This window comes from Euprymna scolopes, chromosome 23 (genome assembly GCF_053919585.1).
Source record: "Euprymna scolopes isolate OS-2025 chromosome 23, ASM5391958v1, whole genome shotgun sequence".
Taxonomy (NCBI): domain Eukaryota; kingdom Metazoa; phylum Mollusca; class Cephalopoda; order Sepiida; family Sepiolidae; genus Euprymna; species Euprymna scolopes.
The window spans coordinates 66,882,319-66,901,743 of record NC_136504.1 but is presented as its reverse complement, the minus strand read 5'-3'; the positions used below and the strand labels follow the sequence as shown (position 1 = coordinate 66,901,743).

The 19,425-nt window shown below is 31.6% G+C and overlaps 1 protein-coding gene across 2 annotated transcripts in view; it reads left to right on the top strand.

Annotated features, from left to right (window-relative positions):
* The window catches only part of LOC145245966 (transmembrane emp24 domain-containing protein 7-like), a 68,915-nt gene that overhangs the window by 13,932 nt on the left and 35,558 nt on the right, over positions 1-19,425 (top strand). For both annotated transcript variants that reach the window (XM_080107745.1, XM_080107746.1), the window contains exon 2: positions 2,705-2,953. In XM_080107745.1, coding sequence (XP_079963871.1) covers positions 2,705-2,953 — 249 coding nt within the window. The remainder of the gene's footprint in view (positions 1-2,704; positions 2,954-19,425) is intronic.

The following is a 19,425-nucleotide window of genomic DNA, read 5'->3' as shown; positions in this document are numbered from 1 at the left end:
TTTTTATGACTGAAAATGTTTTTCCCCCAATTACAGTGTTGTGATAAAAAAGGAAGTCTCTTTGTCATGTTAATTTAATGGTGCTTTTTAAGTGGGGGGGGGGAGTTTCTTGAAATATCTTTTCTAGAAAGACAATGCTTAAACATTACCCTTCGTCTTTACAAACCATGAAATGAAAATTACTAAATGGTACTATTTATGTTAAAATTTAGAGTACTATTTTATGGTATTTGTAAGCATTGGATAAACAAAAACTTCAGTGGAATTACTAGTAGGTTGAAAGATAGCCAATTTATGTGCAAGAAGTGTAAGACAATGGAGACTGATGAGAATGTGGAGAAATTATATTTTGATGGTGAATCTAATGAGATTCCTCACAAGTTTTTAATTAATTCCATTGGTGCAGATAATACTGTGAAACAATTAGGAGTGAAGTAAGTTGATCAAGAGAAGTCTACCGGGCATGTGTGTTTAGTGTAATAATGTTTGGACGTGAAACCTGGCCAGTACATGCATTTCATGGGTAGATATGATACGATGGATGTGTGATGCGAGACTTGAAGACAGGCTTAAATCTAATGACCTCAAAGATTAAATCTGGACAGTATAGGGAAAAGTGTGTAATCTAAGAGACTTCTATGATATTGTTATGTTGAAACAATACATGAAAGTTATTGGGTTAGAAGCAAAACAGTTGAGATAGCAAGTTCAGTTCACAGATAAGACAAAGGAAAACATAAAAAGTGGAAGAAAGGAGGATAAAGATCTGGGAGATATAAATTATTTTGGAAGTCCATTTCCAAAAGCTATCTAACACGTAGCGGCATGTAAAATGAATTTTAAATTGAATATAATGATTATGCTCATATAAATTCTGTAAATTTCAATCATACTAAGAGCTAGATTAAAACTTTCGGATGGTCAGTTTTTGTTAGTACTTTAATAAAGTTTTGTTTTTAAGTTTTCATGTTTTTTTATTTTCCTCCCTATACATGGAATGAGGATGTTTCTTTTTCTAGAGCTGTATTTGTACTTTTTACTCTTATTTTTCTTTTTACTTTTTATTTAAAAAGCTTTTTTCTTCACACCTGCCTTTTTGTTTGTTCTGCAAACTTTCTCTGTTACACATCTTAAACGCTGCAACCTGTTGATTTGTATAACACCTGTTTAACACTAAATCGATTTTTGAGAAGAAAAGAATGACTTGGACAAATGTTCATATCGCTTGAAAAAATTGCCAACTTTGATTGATTTATTGGACACTATATTATTCACAAATGAAATATAATATGTGTGTTTCATATAAAGTTGATAGTTTTGGATGAATGGAAGCATATTAAAAGGGTGTTGTTCTATTAATATAAATCAATATATACCCATCAAAAACTCACACGTGTGATGAAATAATTTGCATAAGTTGTCTTTCCTTAAACTGAAAAGACAAACACTGAAAGTTCATTTTTTTAGTGGTTTTTAGCAAGCTGATTTTAAATTCTATGTTCAGCTTTGATATGAATAAATTTTGGTTCTTTCATAAAACCAGTCTGAAATTGTTTTCCTGTCCATGACCGATAATACTTTTTAATCTTCCATTTTATAATAAAGTGTACTGTGTATTTATTTGTCAATATATATTCATCTCATTACTTAATTCTGTCAGACAAATAAGGGAAGGGAAAATGCAAATCTATTTCCATAATGAGGCGTTTTCTTTTTCCTTTCTGGTTTCCATATCGATTTTTCTATAAACATTGCAAAAGTTTTCTTATTTCTTTATATTTAACTCTTTTACTTTGGCTAATGTTTTTGATGTCAAAAAGTTTAGTATCTTTTTTATCTACTTGCCCTCTACCTTCCAATAATAAAAGGAATAATATTTAAAAAAATAGAAAGCAAAATCTATTTAAAAAAAACTCTTCTCTCTCTAGTTGAGAAAAACAGTTTTAAAAAAATGCTACACATTTTTTTTTTTTTTTTTAACTGTTCTTTTTATTTGTTTTATTTGAGCTACTGTTCTCATCTTGAGTGTTATTGCACAATGTTTCTGTTGGAAGTTACATCGACTTTATTCAGGTGTATCTTGTCAAATTTGGAAATCTGCACTGAATTTCAAATGGAACTTTCTAATCCACAGAGGTAGCATACTCTCATTCTGTCAGCCATGATTGTGTAAAAATCCTAAGTAATTTATAATTATTTTAGTGTCACCTGCACTGAAGATTAAACTTTCAACCTCTAGAAGAGTGTAACTTACAACTGAATTTTACCAAATACTTTATCTGAGTTTTATTTTGTTGTCCATACTTTTTGGGCAATGCTAGTAATCATTCTAGTCTAGTTAATTAGTTTTAGAAAGAACCATTTGTTACCACCTAGGCAATGCTGGGTAACTACAGATAGTATATTATTATCAAGAAGAAACTGACAAACTGAGACCATTTCATTAAAAAAATTAAATGGTTAAATTGATCTTCTAGATAACTATGGTTGACATTGAACAGTCTTTTCTTGATGAAAAACAAATTATTCTTAGCTTACTATCATGAAAACAAATCTTTTTTTTCTATTTATGTACATCCTACTGATGGCATAATTAGGTTGGGATAAATGGTAATCTAGCCCATGCAGTTGACCATTCATCCTAGCTTTGCCACTTAACTATCAGCAGCTACAATTCAATTTTACATTACTGTATTTTTTTCAGGTTATAACTGGTGGTCATTATGATGTAGACCTGGAGGTTGTGGCTCCCAATGGACAGATGCTTTATAAAGATACCAAGAAGCAATATGATACATTTGTATGGACCACAGATCAATCTGGAGTTTACAAATTCTGTTTCAGTAATGAATTTTCCACTTTCTCACACAAAGTAGTTTACTTTGACTTTCAAGTTGGAGATGAACCTCCTCTTACGAAGAACATGGAAGGCCATGCCACTGCTCTTACTTTGGTAAGTAAAACAAAAATATTAAAATATTTGTATCTTGTTAACAAAACCTTTCTGTACTTGAAGTTTACTACTACTACTACTAATTCTACTGCTAATAATAACAACAATAACAAGAGTGGGGAACGGATTAAAAAAACCCAAAAACTTTACTCTTGAAATTCAGTCATGACTCTTTGACATAATACCTGAGGTAGGAAATTTAAAAAAAAAAAAAAAAAAAAAAAAAAAAAAAAAAAATTGATTTAATTTTTTTTTTTTTTTTTTTTTTTTTTTTGCTGGGTTAAAAACATTGTCTTGAAATATATATCCACATTCCAAGACATTGAAATGTTTATATTTTATAAAATAATGACCTTATATATTCTATAAAATATGAACATTTCAATGTGTGCAAAATATGTCACAACAAAACCCTTACTTTTGTACAAGATTCCTCACTTTTGGCTTATTAGACTCCCCACCTCTGATTATTCAAGCTTTTCTTAAACCTACATGTGTGTTGAAGGAAAGTATGAAACTCGAATGCCTTAACAAATTTGTTTGCTTTCATTTTAATTACTATCAAGAGTTGATAAGTTTTTTTTTTTTTTAAATTCCACCAAAAAACTCCTTAAGTTTATCAGCACATTTTTGCACATATTTGCCAACGTTGAGTTTAAAAATATATTTTCTTGAAATATTTATTTTAAAATTATGAAATCCTCATTCCATGTTAAGACATTGAAATGTGCATATTTTATAAAGGAGTTATCACTGGACTTGGTTATTTCTTTATTTTTTTACAAGGTGGTCACCACTTATCAAGGCCCGGAAGCCACTCAGGGATAAGGGTTATTGTAAGTACAGTATGTTAGTGTGGAGATTTAATAAAGTGTCTACTTCAGGGGGCGGTTCATCAGAAATTTGTTTACGTTGGACTTGAAGACATCCAGGTTGTAGTCAGGTGGAAAGCAGGCAGACGAAACAGTTCGACAGGCGTGCAGTTCTAAGAAGCTTTGTTCATGGAATCTACGTTTTGATTTAGGCATAGATAAAGAGTGGGGGAAGTTTTTGACAGTGGATTCAGCTAGAGGGGATAGATTTGCCTAATTTAAAATAAAACTGTTTAAGATTTATTTTTGAAATGCATTTAAAACAACAAAAATGAGTAAATATATTATGGCAAAAAGAAATAACGTTTTTAGTCTTTATTTAAAATTTAATTTGTTAATATTGGTTTTAATTTTGTTCAAACTACTTCAGTGTTGAAGGTTTTATTTCTATTTATAGAGGTGTATAGGTTTATATATTTCTATGTACAGCATTCCAAACTAATTAAGTGAGCGTTATGAATGTTGGAACATGACTGCAAGGCATAAGGATGGGTAATTTGAATTATATTATTTAATTATATGTGAAGCAGGTACAATTCAGATATCCGATTTTTGAAATTTTAACAAGTATTGGACATCACTTACTAAACTTTTTGATTCGTTAAAGTAATTTAGTTTCTAGAGGGCATAATATGGGTACAACTTCCCATTTAAAAATTCCAATATTTTAAATTTGATCCTTAGTCTTTTTTTTTTTTTTTTATACACAGGAATCACCACTTATCCTCGAGTGGCCTCTGGGCCTTGATAAGGGTTAATGGGTATACATTAGTCAATGTGATTATGGCGTAGTAATCATAAGTAGTGGGAATTTTGTAAATTGGATTACTTAGGAGGACGGTTCATCAAGAACTTGTTCACATTGAACTTGAAGACAATCAGATTGTAGTCAACTGGAAAGCAGGCAATCAGAAGAGTTCCACAGGCGTGCAGTTCTAAGAAAGAAGCTTTATTCATGGAATCTGCATTTAGGTTTAGGCACAGATAAAGAGTGTGGGAAATTATTGATCGTGGTTTTGGCTAGACGAGTGTTTTTCGTGAAAGTTTGGTGAGGGGGAACCATAGATTGAAGCTCAGCTGAGCATTTGCCATGAAAATAACAAAGCCGAGACAGGCTCGTAACATCTCTTCTGTGGGAAAGAGGTTGCAGGGAAGAGAAAAGGGTATCCCCCACTAAGCTACAAAATCTATTTTGAACTCTGTCAAGGCAGGATAAGCTGCTTCTAGCAGCTCCTGCCCAGATATGGCAACAATATTACATTGTTGGCTGTACCTGGATTTTATATAGGTAGAGAATTGCATCAGGAGTGAGATATCTACTGAAGCGGTAAAAGGATCCCACCATTTTTCCAACAATCTTGGCAATGGATTTGATATACATGTTCCATTTCAGGTCAGGAGTAAAGGTCTATCACCTGAGTTCTTAAATACAGGGCATACTGATGAGATTTTCCAAGGTGTTGGGAAGCATTTCTCCTTAAGACAATGCTTAAATAACTTTGTAAGTATGGGCACTAGTTCTGGTTGAAGCTTTTTTAGCACTATAATTTGTATGCCGTCAGGGCCAGTTGCTTTACTGGAATCAAGGTTTTTGATTAGCTTGGCAAACTCACATGCAGATATTTGTATGTCGCATAGCGTGTTTTCAGATACACAAGGAAATACTGGGGGTTGGCGGCCTTGGACATAAAGGGTAGAATTAGCTGCAAAGAGTTTGGCTTTGTCTGATGCTGACGAGATTACCTCAGGTTCACTGATGATAGTTGGGATAGAGCACACACTTCTGTTCAGGATTCTGTTTGCTATTTGCCAAAACTGATGGGACGCTAGTCGCTGCTCAGTTACTTTGGACTTTACGGACTGAGCATACAACTCCCTCGCATTCTTTATTACCTTTTTACACAGGTTGCTGGCGGACCTGAAGGCGGCTTTAGTCTCGGAGCATATATTACGTTGGAAGAAATGGAAAAGTGATTTCTGTGTGCAATGGTAGCAGTACATTTTGGAGAGAATCATGGCTGGCTGTTAGGTTTTTGCTGGAACTTTTTTGAGGGTATGAAGCGGTCTATACCTACAATTAACCGTTATGTCAGGTCTGATACTAGACATCCTTTTTAAACATGGAATGCAGATGTAGATCTGATATAAATGTGCGGAAACTATCCCAGTCAGTCATTGAGTATCAATATATTGTACGATGGAGAGGTATGTTTGAGGACCTATTACATTTCGTTTTTATCTTAACTGATACAACAGAGTGGTCGGAAAATCCTAGTGGAGACAGAACGGAGGATGAACATAGCTCAGGGCAAGTTGTGAGAAAAAGGTCTAGGAGACTTGCATACTGGCCGTCAATGTCTGGGACACGGGTGAGTTCATGAACAATCTGAGTGAGGTCATAGGCAATGGAGAAATTGTGACAGAACCTCCCCTCGTTATCGGTCTTGTTTGAGTGGGTTAGCCATTCCACATTGTAAACATTAAAGTCTCTACAGACGTGAATGTTTGCTGTGTGGTATGCAGACAGGACGTGGTCAATTTTCTCAGATATGCTTTTAAAGATAGAAGCTCCACTGTTGTGGGGGCGATAGTGCAAATATGAATGCGGTAGTGTGAGCCAGTGCAATCTGGAAGCACATATAGGATAAATTAGGATCTTCTCTAGAAATGTCCCTGCTACATGGAAAGTCGTCTTTAATGTAGGTACATACTTCATGCCTATGGCGATCTTGGGGGTCAGGTTTAGAGGTTAAGTTAGAGTATCCTTTAATTACAAACTCATCTAGGAAGTAGTTGGTCCAATGCCAGTCTCGCTTAAGAATAATAGGTTAGGTTTAGTCTCCTGTAATAGTTTGAACCTCTGGAAGGTTGGAACGTAGACCCCTGATGTGGGAGGAGGAGACATGGTAGTGGGGGTCTACGTTGGAAGTTGAGGATCTGGGTTTGATCGAGTATTTCTTCTGGAAACTTTTCATATTTGGGATTTAGGATTTGTGGAAGAGGTCGACAGACTTGCTTAGAGCAGGGCAGAGAGGAAAAGTAAGAGAAAAGGAAAAGATTTTTAATCAAAGTTCACTGAATATCTTAAAAACCCCTTAAGCTTAAACGATAATGACATTACATTCTGATAAATTAAACTAAGGATTCTAGATATAAGTTTTAGTATCATATGTTGATCTTAATCATAAAAGTGCTGCAGAATTGTTCTGTTTGATGAATTTTGTGTGCAGATGGAGCATTTCAAAGCATTAATTTATAGAGATTCAATTTGAAAATCTCAAGAGAAAATTTATTTTGGTATCAAGAAAGATATAAAATTTCGTCATTCACAATGGCTGTTTTGTGTTTTCCAGTAACTAGACATGTTTGCATCAACTCCAAACACAAGTCACTACCAATCATGACAGTCCGATATTTGAGCTATGAGTCAGCTATTGTTATTGGAGAATGGATTTTTGTTTTCATTTGTTTACCTTTTACTATATTAATAATCTAGAGAATTCAATTTTTTTACAAAAGTAATCTTTTATATTTAAGTTGAAACCATATTTGCTTCACTCATAGTGGAGGGAGCATGCATATATATATATATATATATATAGTGATAATTGGGTTGATTGACTTACCGAGGGTGGCTCGGTGGGAAGGGAAAGACACTCATGGCTGTGAACGGCCCAGCCTGGTGTTTGTTAATGAAGAAAATAGGATGTCTATTCCTTATAGCTTAAATAGACATTCCAGTCTCGTTTCAATCTCGCTGAACGAGAGATTGAGACTATAAAAAGAGTCACCTTTGTAGGCTTGTTGTTGTAGTTTGTTCTTGTTGTTGTTAAAGATCTATCAGACCGGTACGACAACTGTTAACAGCGCGTTATATTTACAAGAATACGTTTGCTTGTAAGCAACGAGGTAATTTTTCGTTGCAAGCTAAACGTCTTTTCTCCCCCCCTCCCCCACTCGTCGGTAGGAAATATCGACAATATATATATATATATTTATTGTGGACTATTATCCTCATCTTTTTTAGTTGTTTCACAATGTTTCGGCCAACTATTCCTCTGGCCACTGCTAGGTGGTAACCGATGGGATAGAACTTCCGAATCTCCTAACTGCATCCTCAGCAATTACTGTCTTCCGTAGTCGTTCTCACCACGTTTTGGCCAAGTAAGTCTCTGGCCGGTTTTTGGATAGGATTGAAACCGCTATCTTCAGACAATGCTCACCTGGAACTGTAGAGATTCATTGTCTCTATCCATTACGCCACAGTTCTCAAAGGGCAATCAAGGTTGGATTTTTTGGTCTTATAAATCCACGTTTATATCTATTTTATTTATAAGACCAAAAAATCCAACCTTGATTGCCCTTCAGGACCTGTGGCACAGTGAATAGACATTGAATCTCTACGGTTCCAGGTGAGCATTGGTTGAAGATCGTGGTTTCAATCCCACCCAAAGCTGGCCAGAGGCTTACTTGGTCATAATGTGGTGAGACGACAACAACTACGGAAGGCAGTAATTGCTAAGGATGCAGTTAGGAGATTCAGAGTTCCTATCCAGTCGCAGTTACCACCTAACAAAGGCCACTGGAATAGTTGGCCGAAACGTTGTGAAACAACTAAAAAAGATGAAGATAATAGTTCGCAATATATATATATATATATATATATATATATGCAAGTGCTCCCTCCACTATGAGTGAAGCAAATATTAATAAATAATACTCCTCTCAATAATGAATTCCAATTAAATTATATATGTATGTATGTCACTTAGAATTCAGACTGGCTAGATGCATGTCTATCAACCTTGTGACATTCTAACACTTTATCCTTTCGGCTAACAAGCTACACACACACACACACACACACACACACACACGATAAACTGTATTTGTACATTTTACTACAGTTTCACGGCTATGATGATCCTGACATTTAACACTGCTGTAAAAAGTACCATTTATTATTCATTATTGATAAAGCTCTATTAGAAAGGATATTAAGCCCTTTGTTCCAAATCTGCGATTATGTTTTAAGTTTTTTTTTTTTATAATTTTGATTCTGACTGGATTAATAACATTGTCAAGTATATCTTTTAATTCTATTGCAGTTTTATCTTTACAAGATCTGAATCCTCACTTAAAAAAATCTTCAGAAAAAATTTACAAAATTGAAAAGACAAAAAACATGCCTTTCATCAAAGAAGCCATGTTTGATATAGAATTAAACAAAAGTACTGTTGTTGATCCAGTTAAAATTTATTTTTGCTGTAGAGATATTTATTGGATAATTCAAAATGCTTCACGGGTATTCTTTGACCTGAAAAGTGGAAAATTTATTGAGCTAAGCATACAAAAGTTTGCTTTGATTTAAATTTTACTACACAAACATACATGAATCCGTAAAGACTCTTATTATTATTATTTATTTTTTTTTTTTTTAATTATAGGAACATGGAATTACATAAATTCCAAACAATTTAAATATTTTTTCTGTCCTGCAAAAATAAAAAATTCTTATTGAATTTGGATAAGCATGCATATTATGCATACAGAATTCAAATACTCATGATACCATAAAAACATCTACTTGAATTCTTTTCTTAGTTCAAGGATTCAAAGTATTTAAAATTAGGGGCCATCCTTTCTTAGAAGGACAATAACTATTAAGAAAACGCTTTTAGATTATTCAGCACAAAGTTTGTTAATCATGTTTATTAGCATATTAGATTTCTGTTTATCTAGGAATGTGATTAAATATATATATCAATTTAAGGATTCTTTCCTATTGCAAATTAGATAGTGATTCTAAAATTAGTGCCTGGATTGGGGTACATTTGCACTATATCTAATATATGAAGTAAAATCGGTTCTTTTGTTTTGTCATTGATAATTTTTTTCATACAAAATAAATATCTGGTTCATCAGTTTTTCTTGTGAATCATTGCAACATGTTAAAAATAAAACATAATTCAATTTAATTTCTTCCAGAAAATATTTTCACCTGGTTGAATTTCGAATGGCTGCTATCATAAGAAAAAAAAAGGATGTAAACATTTACAACAAAATATTGTAGTCAAAGAAATCTTTGGATTTTATTTTTGTAGAGGACAGAGCCAATTATGCTGATGAGAAAACTTGGCAAATAATGTCAAATTTATCTCGACAAATTCTAAAATAAATTTGAAACTGATTGTGCTTTTTTTTTTTTTTTTTTTTTTTTTTTTTTTTTGATAGTTTTTATACTGCTTGTTAAAGGTTAACATAAAACTGCATCATATTCGGGTTTACATGCTGGCATGTTTTGCATTCAAAATTGTCTTTCTGGTAGAAGACTGTCGTGTGTTAATTTATTTGTTTTTATATTCAGTTTTAAGCAAAATTGGAATTCTCATTAATCCAATTTGGTAATAAACTTTTATTATAAACATTTTTCCTTTCTGTATACTTTTAGAAGCTTTTAGTTTCTTTCATTTTGGGTTTTTTTTTTCTTTTAATTTTTTTTTTTATTTGTGCACAATTTTGATTCCTTACTATTGAATGTTTTAAAGTTTCAGAAATAGTTTTATTCTTCTAAAATGCTTTTGTGAAAGTTGAATTACTAACCAGCAGGACTTAATCTGAGCAAATTCATTTTTTTTTTTTTTTTTTTTTTTTTTTTTAATAGTTGGAAATTCAAAATTACCAGAGTCAAGTATCTGAGTTATCAACATTGCAACCTCTTTTTCATAGTATATAACTATTTTTATTTTTTAAATTGAATTCTTGCAAATTTTTAATTAAAAACAAAAAAATTGTATTTGAAGACTTGAAAAATATACCCAACCTTCTTTAAAACCAAAACATTATAAATAATATATAGCATGTATACACTGTTACTAGTGGAACATTTCTTAGGTTGGAATCATAATTTTTAACATTTCAGACATTGGAACTACCAATTAAACAGTCCTGATATATATATATTTTTTTTTTAATGCAGAATTTGATCCCTACATTCATTTTGTATTATGAATCATGTTATGTTTGAATTTTAATAAAATGTAAATGAATATCTTGCACATTCAAAAATATACACTTGCTATCTATACTATCTGATGTTACCTGAGATGAAGTATTGTATATTCTTTAATTAACATGAGTTATTCTCTTTGCTGATTTTGATTTTTCAGTTATTATTGAAATAGGTTCCATATCGGTTGTCTAGGCTGGACTATCTAAATTAAGATGTGCTTTTGCAAAGTACGTTATAGTACTGGTACAATAATAACAAATGAAAATTGGCTAGTCAGAAACAAAGTTTGATTTGTCAGTTTAAATGTTGTGATTGACTTTGAAAATCTAATAAGCTAACTTTTTGGTAGAACATTCAATTTAAAAGATTTAAATTTATATTTTATTCATACTTTGATGAGAAGTAAAACTTTGAGATGAACACTTGTTGCAATAGTTTTCTTATCATTGAGAAACTATTATGAAAAAGGTAATCAAATTAACTGGAAAGATGTAGCTTATCAACCTTCACTTGCGAGCAGGTCATTAAAAAACTAAATTAGGTTTTTAGATTTCACCTCAACTTTAAATAGCAATACTGCACCATTTTTTTTCTTTACACCAAATAAACTCAAATCAAGCATTATTGAAAAGAGCATAAAAAACAAAGATTATCTTCAGTTTTTTAAAATTGAGTTATGACCATTTAAAATATCAAAAAGCATTTTGTCTTAAGTTAGTCCTATTCAAATAAGCTTGTGATTGAAAATGATAGGAAATTTGCACTAATCCATTTTAAAAAGCTGTATCTTCAGATCTTTTTAAGATCTTATGATGAAATTTTGAACATATGATCATAACACCATGTAGGTTCACATGGATGTATTTACGACCATCTCACTTGGTAACTCAGACTAATTAACAAACTAATTAGCATTTTTAAGTTTTTATTTTAATGGTTTTAAGTAGAAACATCATAACACAACTAAGAAAATGGTCAGTAAGGCTTTATCATATGAAGTATTATTCTGATGGACATTATCGTTTGTCATCACATCATGAAAAATCCATTATGGCCCCCACAACCTGATTCAAAGAAATTAACAAAATCGCTTGTAGCATATTAAATGAAAGTAAATTTTGTACAGATTACAATTGTTTTCAAGTACATCAAACTAATTAGCATAATTGTTTCATTTTAACGGCTTTAAGTTGCTGTTACAATTATCGATTGGGTTTCTTCTATTAGTTTGTATAATTTTTTATCGCAATTGTTGAGATTTCAAAGATTTCTTGTTCTCATGTAAAGCTCGACACTTGTTTTTCAAACTGAATAAACATTTACAACACCAAAAATTTATCGAAGTAGTAGTAACTTATCTTGCCTTTAGTAACATTTATTTGTTATATATTTGTTTTTTGATCACTTTTTCATACCTCTGTGCATTGTAAAACAAATCCAATAAATGTTATCATAGACAAGATAAGTTATTCTTTTACTTAACTGGATAAGTGATCTATGTGTTTTAACTCCTTTAAAAGCATTTTTTACTTAAAAGAAAGTGATGTAGAGTGAATCCGTTTGAAACAAAAACAATTTTTTTTTTTAACAAAATAAAACAAAATTACTAAAAATTAGTATTTTTGTTATTCTATGTTCAAGTTTTGATATCCTTTTTTATTAAATTATTAGGTGAAAGTACAGAATAGTTACAAAACACCTTCCCCTCCCCATATTAAGAATAGCTTTCTAAATAACATTATTATAATATGATAACGTTTTATTAAAATGTTATGTGAAAGTACAAAATGGTTAGAAAAACACCTTATTCCAATGCTAAAAAGGGGTTTCTAAGTAAAGCGTTTCAAAAGTTTGTGGGACTCTGTTTTAGAGTTGCAGACTGCCTCACTTAAAACTTTACTAAAATTCAGGAAATCAACCAATTTTAATGAAGTTTTCAGTATTTATTAAGTAACAGTGGCAGAATATATAAATATCTATTAAAATTTTTGAATGTCTTTTTTGTTGTATTAAACCTTCCTAACGTCTAAACATGGTTTTTTATTTATTTTTATACAAATAAACTTTCTATTCAATTTTGTTTGAATTGAATATATTTTGACAATTTTCCTGACGTTAAAATAGAACATTACTAAAAATATTTTTCTGTTCATAATCAAAAACTGGTGTTTTCTAAATAATATATAATAAAAAATGTATATCTCATTGCTGTAAGCGACTTTGTAAACAGATGTTTTGTTATGAATTTACATGATGGCATCACATCGCTTGTGATGGACAGCACTCAAAAGAAACAATCAAATCGGGACTCCTTATCATTTCTATCAATGCGCACATAAAAAAATTCTTAACCAATTCTTTCTTTTCAAATAAAAATAAATATATTGGCTATTACATACCGTTTGAACAAAGTTTCTATCTTGATTTATTTTTGTACTAGAAATCCTCAGCTTCAAGATGTTCTAACTTTTGACTGGAAAGTCACACACATTTTGTTCAAATTCCATGGTAAAGACAAATTTTTTTTCTCTTATGAAACTTCATTGACTAAAACTTCCGGTCGAGTATTTATATGAACAGACCTAAAACGTGTGCATCCGAAAAGTCATTTACCACTCGCATTCATGCCATGACGACATGTTTCATTGTTAATAGATCAAATTAAATTATTTCTTGGAATATATACATCACACACAAAAAAAAAATAATAAATAAAATACTATTTTAAAAAAAATTTTATTTTGAATCCAGTCATGTTTTCTATTGATTGATGTAGAAGAAATCTATTAATTACTGATTTAAAAACTTTGACTGTCAGATTAAGTAGCAGAATGTGCATTGTCCAGCGCTAAACAGTACATCATTTGGTATTCCTGCTTTAAATAATAAACAAAAATAGATTTTAAAAAAATTATTATTCTCACTTTGGTGTTTGTTTTGGATTACCTTATTCAGATGTATTTTTCGAACTTTTCATTTTTTTAATTAAACTCAAATCTATATAAAATTTAGGTACTCATGCAGAGAGTGATTCGTGCTGAAATGTTATTTAAAAAGCCATTCTTAACATGGGAAGGGTGTTTTGTACCTATTCTATTACAATTGAATAAAAAACATATCATAAAACTTAAACGTGGAAATATGATTTAAAAAATAGCGTGGATCACCCTCTGTATTAGCACCAAAATTTGTAACTGAACTCTTTATTTAATTCATGAAGATGAATTATTTTTGTTCTTTCAAGCATGACTGGGTGGAAGAGTTCATTGTATGTTGTTCTTAGTTATTGTCTATGGTAAAGATTGAACCATCGATCTCAGAGTTATTTAAAACTGTTAACCAACACTATTACCTATTATGCCATGTGGCCAATTCTAGTATGTTTTTTTATGTGGAAACTACTTTTTACAATAAAATCCAATGTATATAAGACTATATGATTGCCATTGCCACCACTACTGGTCAATGGATACCTGAAATACTTCAAATAAATAGCATTACAGTACACATCATTAAAGCCATGGTTTTGATATGTTAATACTCTAGCCTAAAGGCTGTTTAATCAAAAGGATGTTTAAGCATTAGTAAACCATATTAACTTTGTTTACTATAAAGTTAACAATGAAGAAGGAACATAGTGTCCTTTCTAGATGAGTTGATAACTCTCAGTGAGCAGAGGTTAAAGTCATCCATACATCAAAACCCAGTCTTCACTGAACAGTACCTCAATTTCAACTCTCACTATTCATACAGTATAAAGAAAGGAATCATCTGCTGCCTACAACAGCAAGCAATATGTAGTAACACTAATAGATATCAAAGGGAGATTGACAAGAGAAACCCTCCATTGAAATAACTACTCACACTCGGAAAGAATAATATCTATATAAAAAACACTACCTAAAAGCTCACCAGTCTGTTTGCATACCATATCTGAAAAATTGTTCTGAAAAAAAATAAAATGTAGAAGATATATAAATACTAATACAACATATTTAGATTAAGATTAATTTTAAAGCTCTCAAAATTCATACTAGAATTGTTCATGTGGACCTGTTGTGTAACTGTTAGAACTTAAGTTAATAAATTAATATTGGGTTCTAAGTGACAGTCTTCTGGAGGTTGATGGTTTAATCCTTACTCCAGGTGATAACAATGAAAAACATAAATTAACACTTCTATTGTCATGGGTGTCAGAATGAGAACACTCTACCTCAATGGATTAAATAAAAGGTTCAGTCCAAAATTCTGTCCAGATTTTTAAAGATTCCCATAGAAAAGGATGCATCGGAAGAATGTTGGAGGTTACATCGATGAGACTTTGATATCAAGATGAGAATAGTCATCTGAATATTCCAAATTGTCATCTCAAATTCTGAAGCACAAAATAAGAACTCATTTTTTTCTTTTTATACTAAAACCAAATTAATTTTTCACCCTCTTAATAGCAATAATAATAAAAATATTAATAATAAAATTAATAATCTATATTAAAAAAGTAAGATTTTATTTTGTTTATTTTTGTATTAATTTCTATTGCACAAAAATTTTCTAATTGGCTTTAAGTGTTTCATCACTTTAAAACACTTTTAATGCACTAATAAATTTTACTCTTGAAAAAATAAAAGTTAAATAATATTCTATACTTTTTTTCTTTTTCTTGGTAAGAAAAAAATAATTCTAAGAATTCAAGAACAAAAACTCCAGCTTAATATATCACTTAAACCATTTTGATCACTTTTCTTTCAATTAATACAAAAAAAAATTATAATAATGAGTGATCGAAATTGGTTTTAATTCTTTCAAAGTGGCAGTTCATTTGTTTCATTTTAGTAGTTGAATTTTTTAAGGTTTTTTTTTTTCTGAGTTTGATCAGCAACATCTGGAGATCCAATTGGAATATTTTCTTATTCTTCTTAGATATATGTACCTTTCTTCTGTTTGATGTTTCTTTGAAAAGTATTGCTTTGATCTAGAAAAATAGGCTGTGCGCCAAGTAGCTTCAAGCAAAACGAATATTAGCAAAGGTTTTCCAGCCATCCACTGAGATCAATTTCTAAAGCCTTCAAGTCTCTACTGTATATTCCTTTTTGAACCCCTAAGAAATGCCTATGAGGGACACTTTCCTTGCACAGGTTTACATTCTTACATATCAAAACCAGCAGAAAGCATCTGTTTCAGCTAGGAAGATATACAATAAATACTCATACAAGATAAATATTTTAATATTAAGTGTGGTCAGTATTTTGATGGTTGATCATTTGGAAATCTCAGATACTATATAAAATCTGGTTTTAGCCATGGACCAGCTAACAATCTGCAACTATAACTAATGTTATGATCTGCACAAATCAGACAATTGCTGGTGATGATTGGATTTGCACACTCGTATGTCAATGGAAAAGCAGACCACTCGATTGTCAAAGAAAACCTCTTTTCTCATTCTGTTATCTAAATAATGAATTTTTGATTTTGCCTATTATTAGCAAGGTAAAGATTTTAAAGAAAGAAAAAATGGAAAAGGACCTGCTTTCACAATTTTTATTGGCTTTTAAAAAAATTATTATTGCTAACTTTAGTGTGACTTACACTGCTTTTTATTTTAGAATAGAGGATTTCATGATAATGCCTATAAATGTAAAAAACTTTTCTAAGATAACTAATGTAGGAACATTTTTAGATATTGTAATAGTGCATTAACTTGTTAGTTTTATTTTGATTAATCGGACAATTATTCTCATCTTGGGTGTTATTAGCACAGCGTTACAGTCGCTGTACCCTGCGACCTTCTTCAGGTGTTGAATACATGTTTCCTTTTCTCTATTAAGGAAAAGAGGGATTAACTCTGCATTGCGAGAATTCGAACTGTAGGTTTGAGTGTGGGTCCGTAGATCATGAAAGTTCAATCTTCAGGGATCACGATATATATATATATATATATATATATATATATATATATATATATATATATATATAAATATAATTTTTTTTTTTATAGGGTTTTTCTATTACTCAATTTTTCGGGATATCTATGCTCATTGTTAATATTAGTGAAAAGAAAAAAAATAGAACTTGATCACATTTGGATCCCTCTAATTACAAATCCACAGGAGAAAAAGAAAAGAAATAACAAACATATGCCCAACCCAAGGGAGGTAACTTCACAAAAAAATTCTTCCCTTGGAGTTGTCTCCCTTGTATTTTTTTTTTTTTTTTATGTGGGTATCGATCCTGTTTCGTAAAACATTTTTTTCACTAATATTAACAATTAGCATAGATATCCCGAAAAATTGAGTCACAGGAAAACCCTAAAAAAACTATCACTTACATTAGCTATTCGTGCATCAATTCTTTATGTATAAGAATTTGTCAATATTTATACATTATATTCCATGTATTTTTTAAATAACAGGATTTTTAAACAAATAGTCCAGGAAAAACTTTTTTTGGTAAATGTTATCCGCCATTAAGAAAACCGGAAGTCCGTCGATTGTCGAGTTCTTATATATGGAACCAGCGAAGTGACAAAAATAATTATTTCAAAAACGTAAAAACCACACATTATAATCTCGATAGTAACTATATGAATAAACAAACATTTAATGTAATAATAACGAACAAAAACACTTTTCTTTTCTTTTTCTTTTTACTATAAGCATATTTTATTCAGTTTTGCATAAAATAAATGAATGTTTATGCATATAAGTGGTCAGTATGTGCTACCATATTTGAAAACTTTGAACATTTCATTCATGGATTTTGGCCAATTACAAAAAATTTGCTTGACCAAATTTCTACTTTTTTCTTATTCTCTTAAAGAAATGCATGAATTTTTGATTTAATATATTTTAATTCTTTATTGTTGTCGTGGAACAACGGTGAAAATAAGAACAATCAAATCGAGGTTCGGTTAAGGAACAAGTGTATTAACAATAATGTACAAAGATAGGAAAGCGCGTATATCTGCTGGGCACTGGGTACCTCATCTTTGGAGTCTATTTGCCGTATGTTGTGGTAGTCCCTTTTTCTATCTGAAAATCGTTAATAATGGTTTGTGGTCTGTTTGTAACAAATTGCCTACCGTGCAGGAAACGATGAAATTTCTTTACCGCGAATATAATGCTTAGCGCCTCTTTTTCACTTTTTGAGTAGTTCTTTTTGGCTGGCAAAAGTGATCAGAATGAATGTGCAATGGGTTTCACTTTTCCATCCATTTTGTGTAAAATGCATGCTCCTATGCCATAGGAGCTGGCATCGCTTGGAACTATGATTTCACGCTCGGGAAACAAGTCTCTTTAATTTCCCGAAATGCTTCTTCGCACTCTTGTGTCCAGATCCATTTTTGGTCTTTCCTTAACAGTTCATTTAAAGGCGATCTTAGTTTATGCATATTTGGCACAAATACATAGTAGTAATTTGCCAAACCTAAGAAACCTAAAGACGCAATATTTTCTGGAGCAGGCATATTCTTTATTGCACTAGATCTATCTGGATCTGGCCTTCTTCCATGTTTATCGATGATTTGCCCCAAGTATTTTATTTTCTCCATGAAAAATGTACATTTTTCCTGTTTTCCTTTAAATCCTGGATCCTTTTGAATACTTGGTTTACATGAGCTTTGTGTTGTTCTTTGCTAGCGCTTTTCATTAACACATCGTCCAGGTACCCTACTGCGAAATCCAACCCATTTAACATAATGTCCATAATTTGCTGAAAAATCGCAGGGGTGACTTTGACCCCAAAAGGAAGTCTGTTAAACTTGTACAATCCCTTATGGGTATTAATACATAGCAGCTTTGAACACTCCTCATCGACTGGAATTTGTAAGTACGCGTCACTGAGGTCGATTTTAGAAAAATATTTCCCTCCACTCAGTTTCGCAAATATCTTTTCAGGGCTTAGAAGAGGATAATGGTGATCCTGTTTAAGCCTGTCGCGAAGTCGGCGCAAACCCGAATCTCCTTACTCTTCTTTTTGATGTTAACCGTTGGTGCAGCCCACTCACTGTGATCAATTTTTCTGATGACACCCATGTTTTCGAGTCTTTCTAATTCACCGTCTATCTGTTCTATAGCGAAGTATGAAACATTTCTTTTCTTTCTGAACACTCGCTGTTCATTTACTTTTACGTCAAATTTTGCTACCGCTTTTGTGCACTGAAAATATGTCTGGGAAATTCTCTTTTAACTCCCTCTTAAGTTTTTCTGCCTCCACATTCGAATCCTCAACCTTTTGGCAAAATGAGCTTAAAGGCAGATCCCGTAGTCTAAACTTCTCGAACAGATCAGTTCCAAAGAGGTTGTTTGATTTTCGCATGACAAAATTTCTTGCTTTTTCGGCCCTGTTCTGGGAAAAAATATTCGTAAATAATTCTCCTTCGAAGATAATTTTTTCGCCACTGACGCTTCTCATCGTTTTATGTGATTTAATCATAGTGGGTCTCCCAAGCCTCTTCCATGTCTGTACATTAATAATGGAAATGTCAGACCCACTATCAAGCTGTAGCCTTACATTTTTTTAAAAACATTTTGACCTGTACATATTTCCGGATATTTTGTTCCTCAAGTTCAATTTTCGTAAGTTTAATG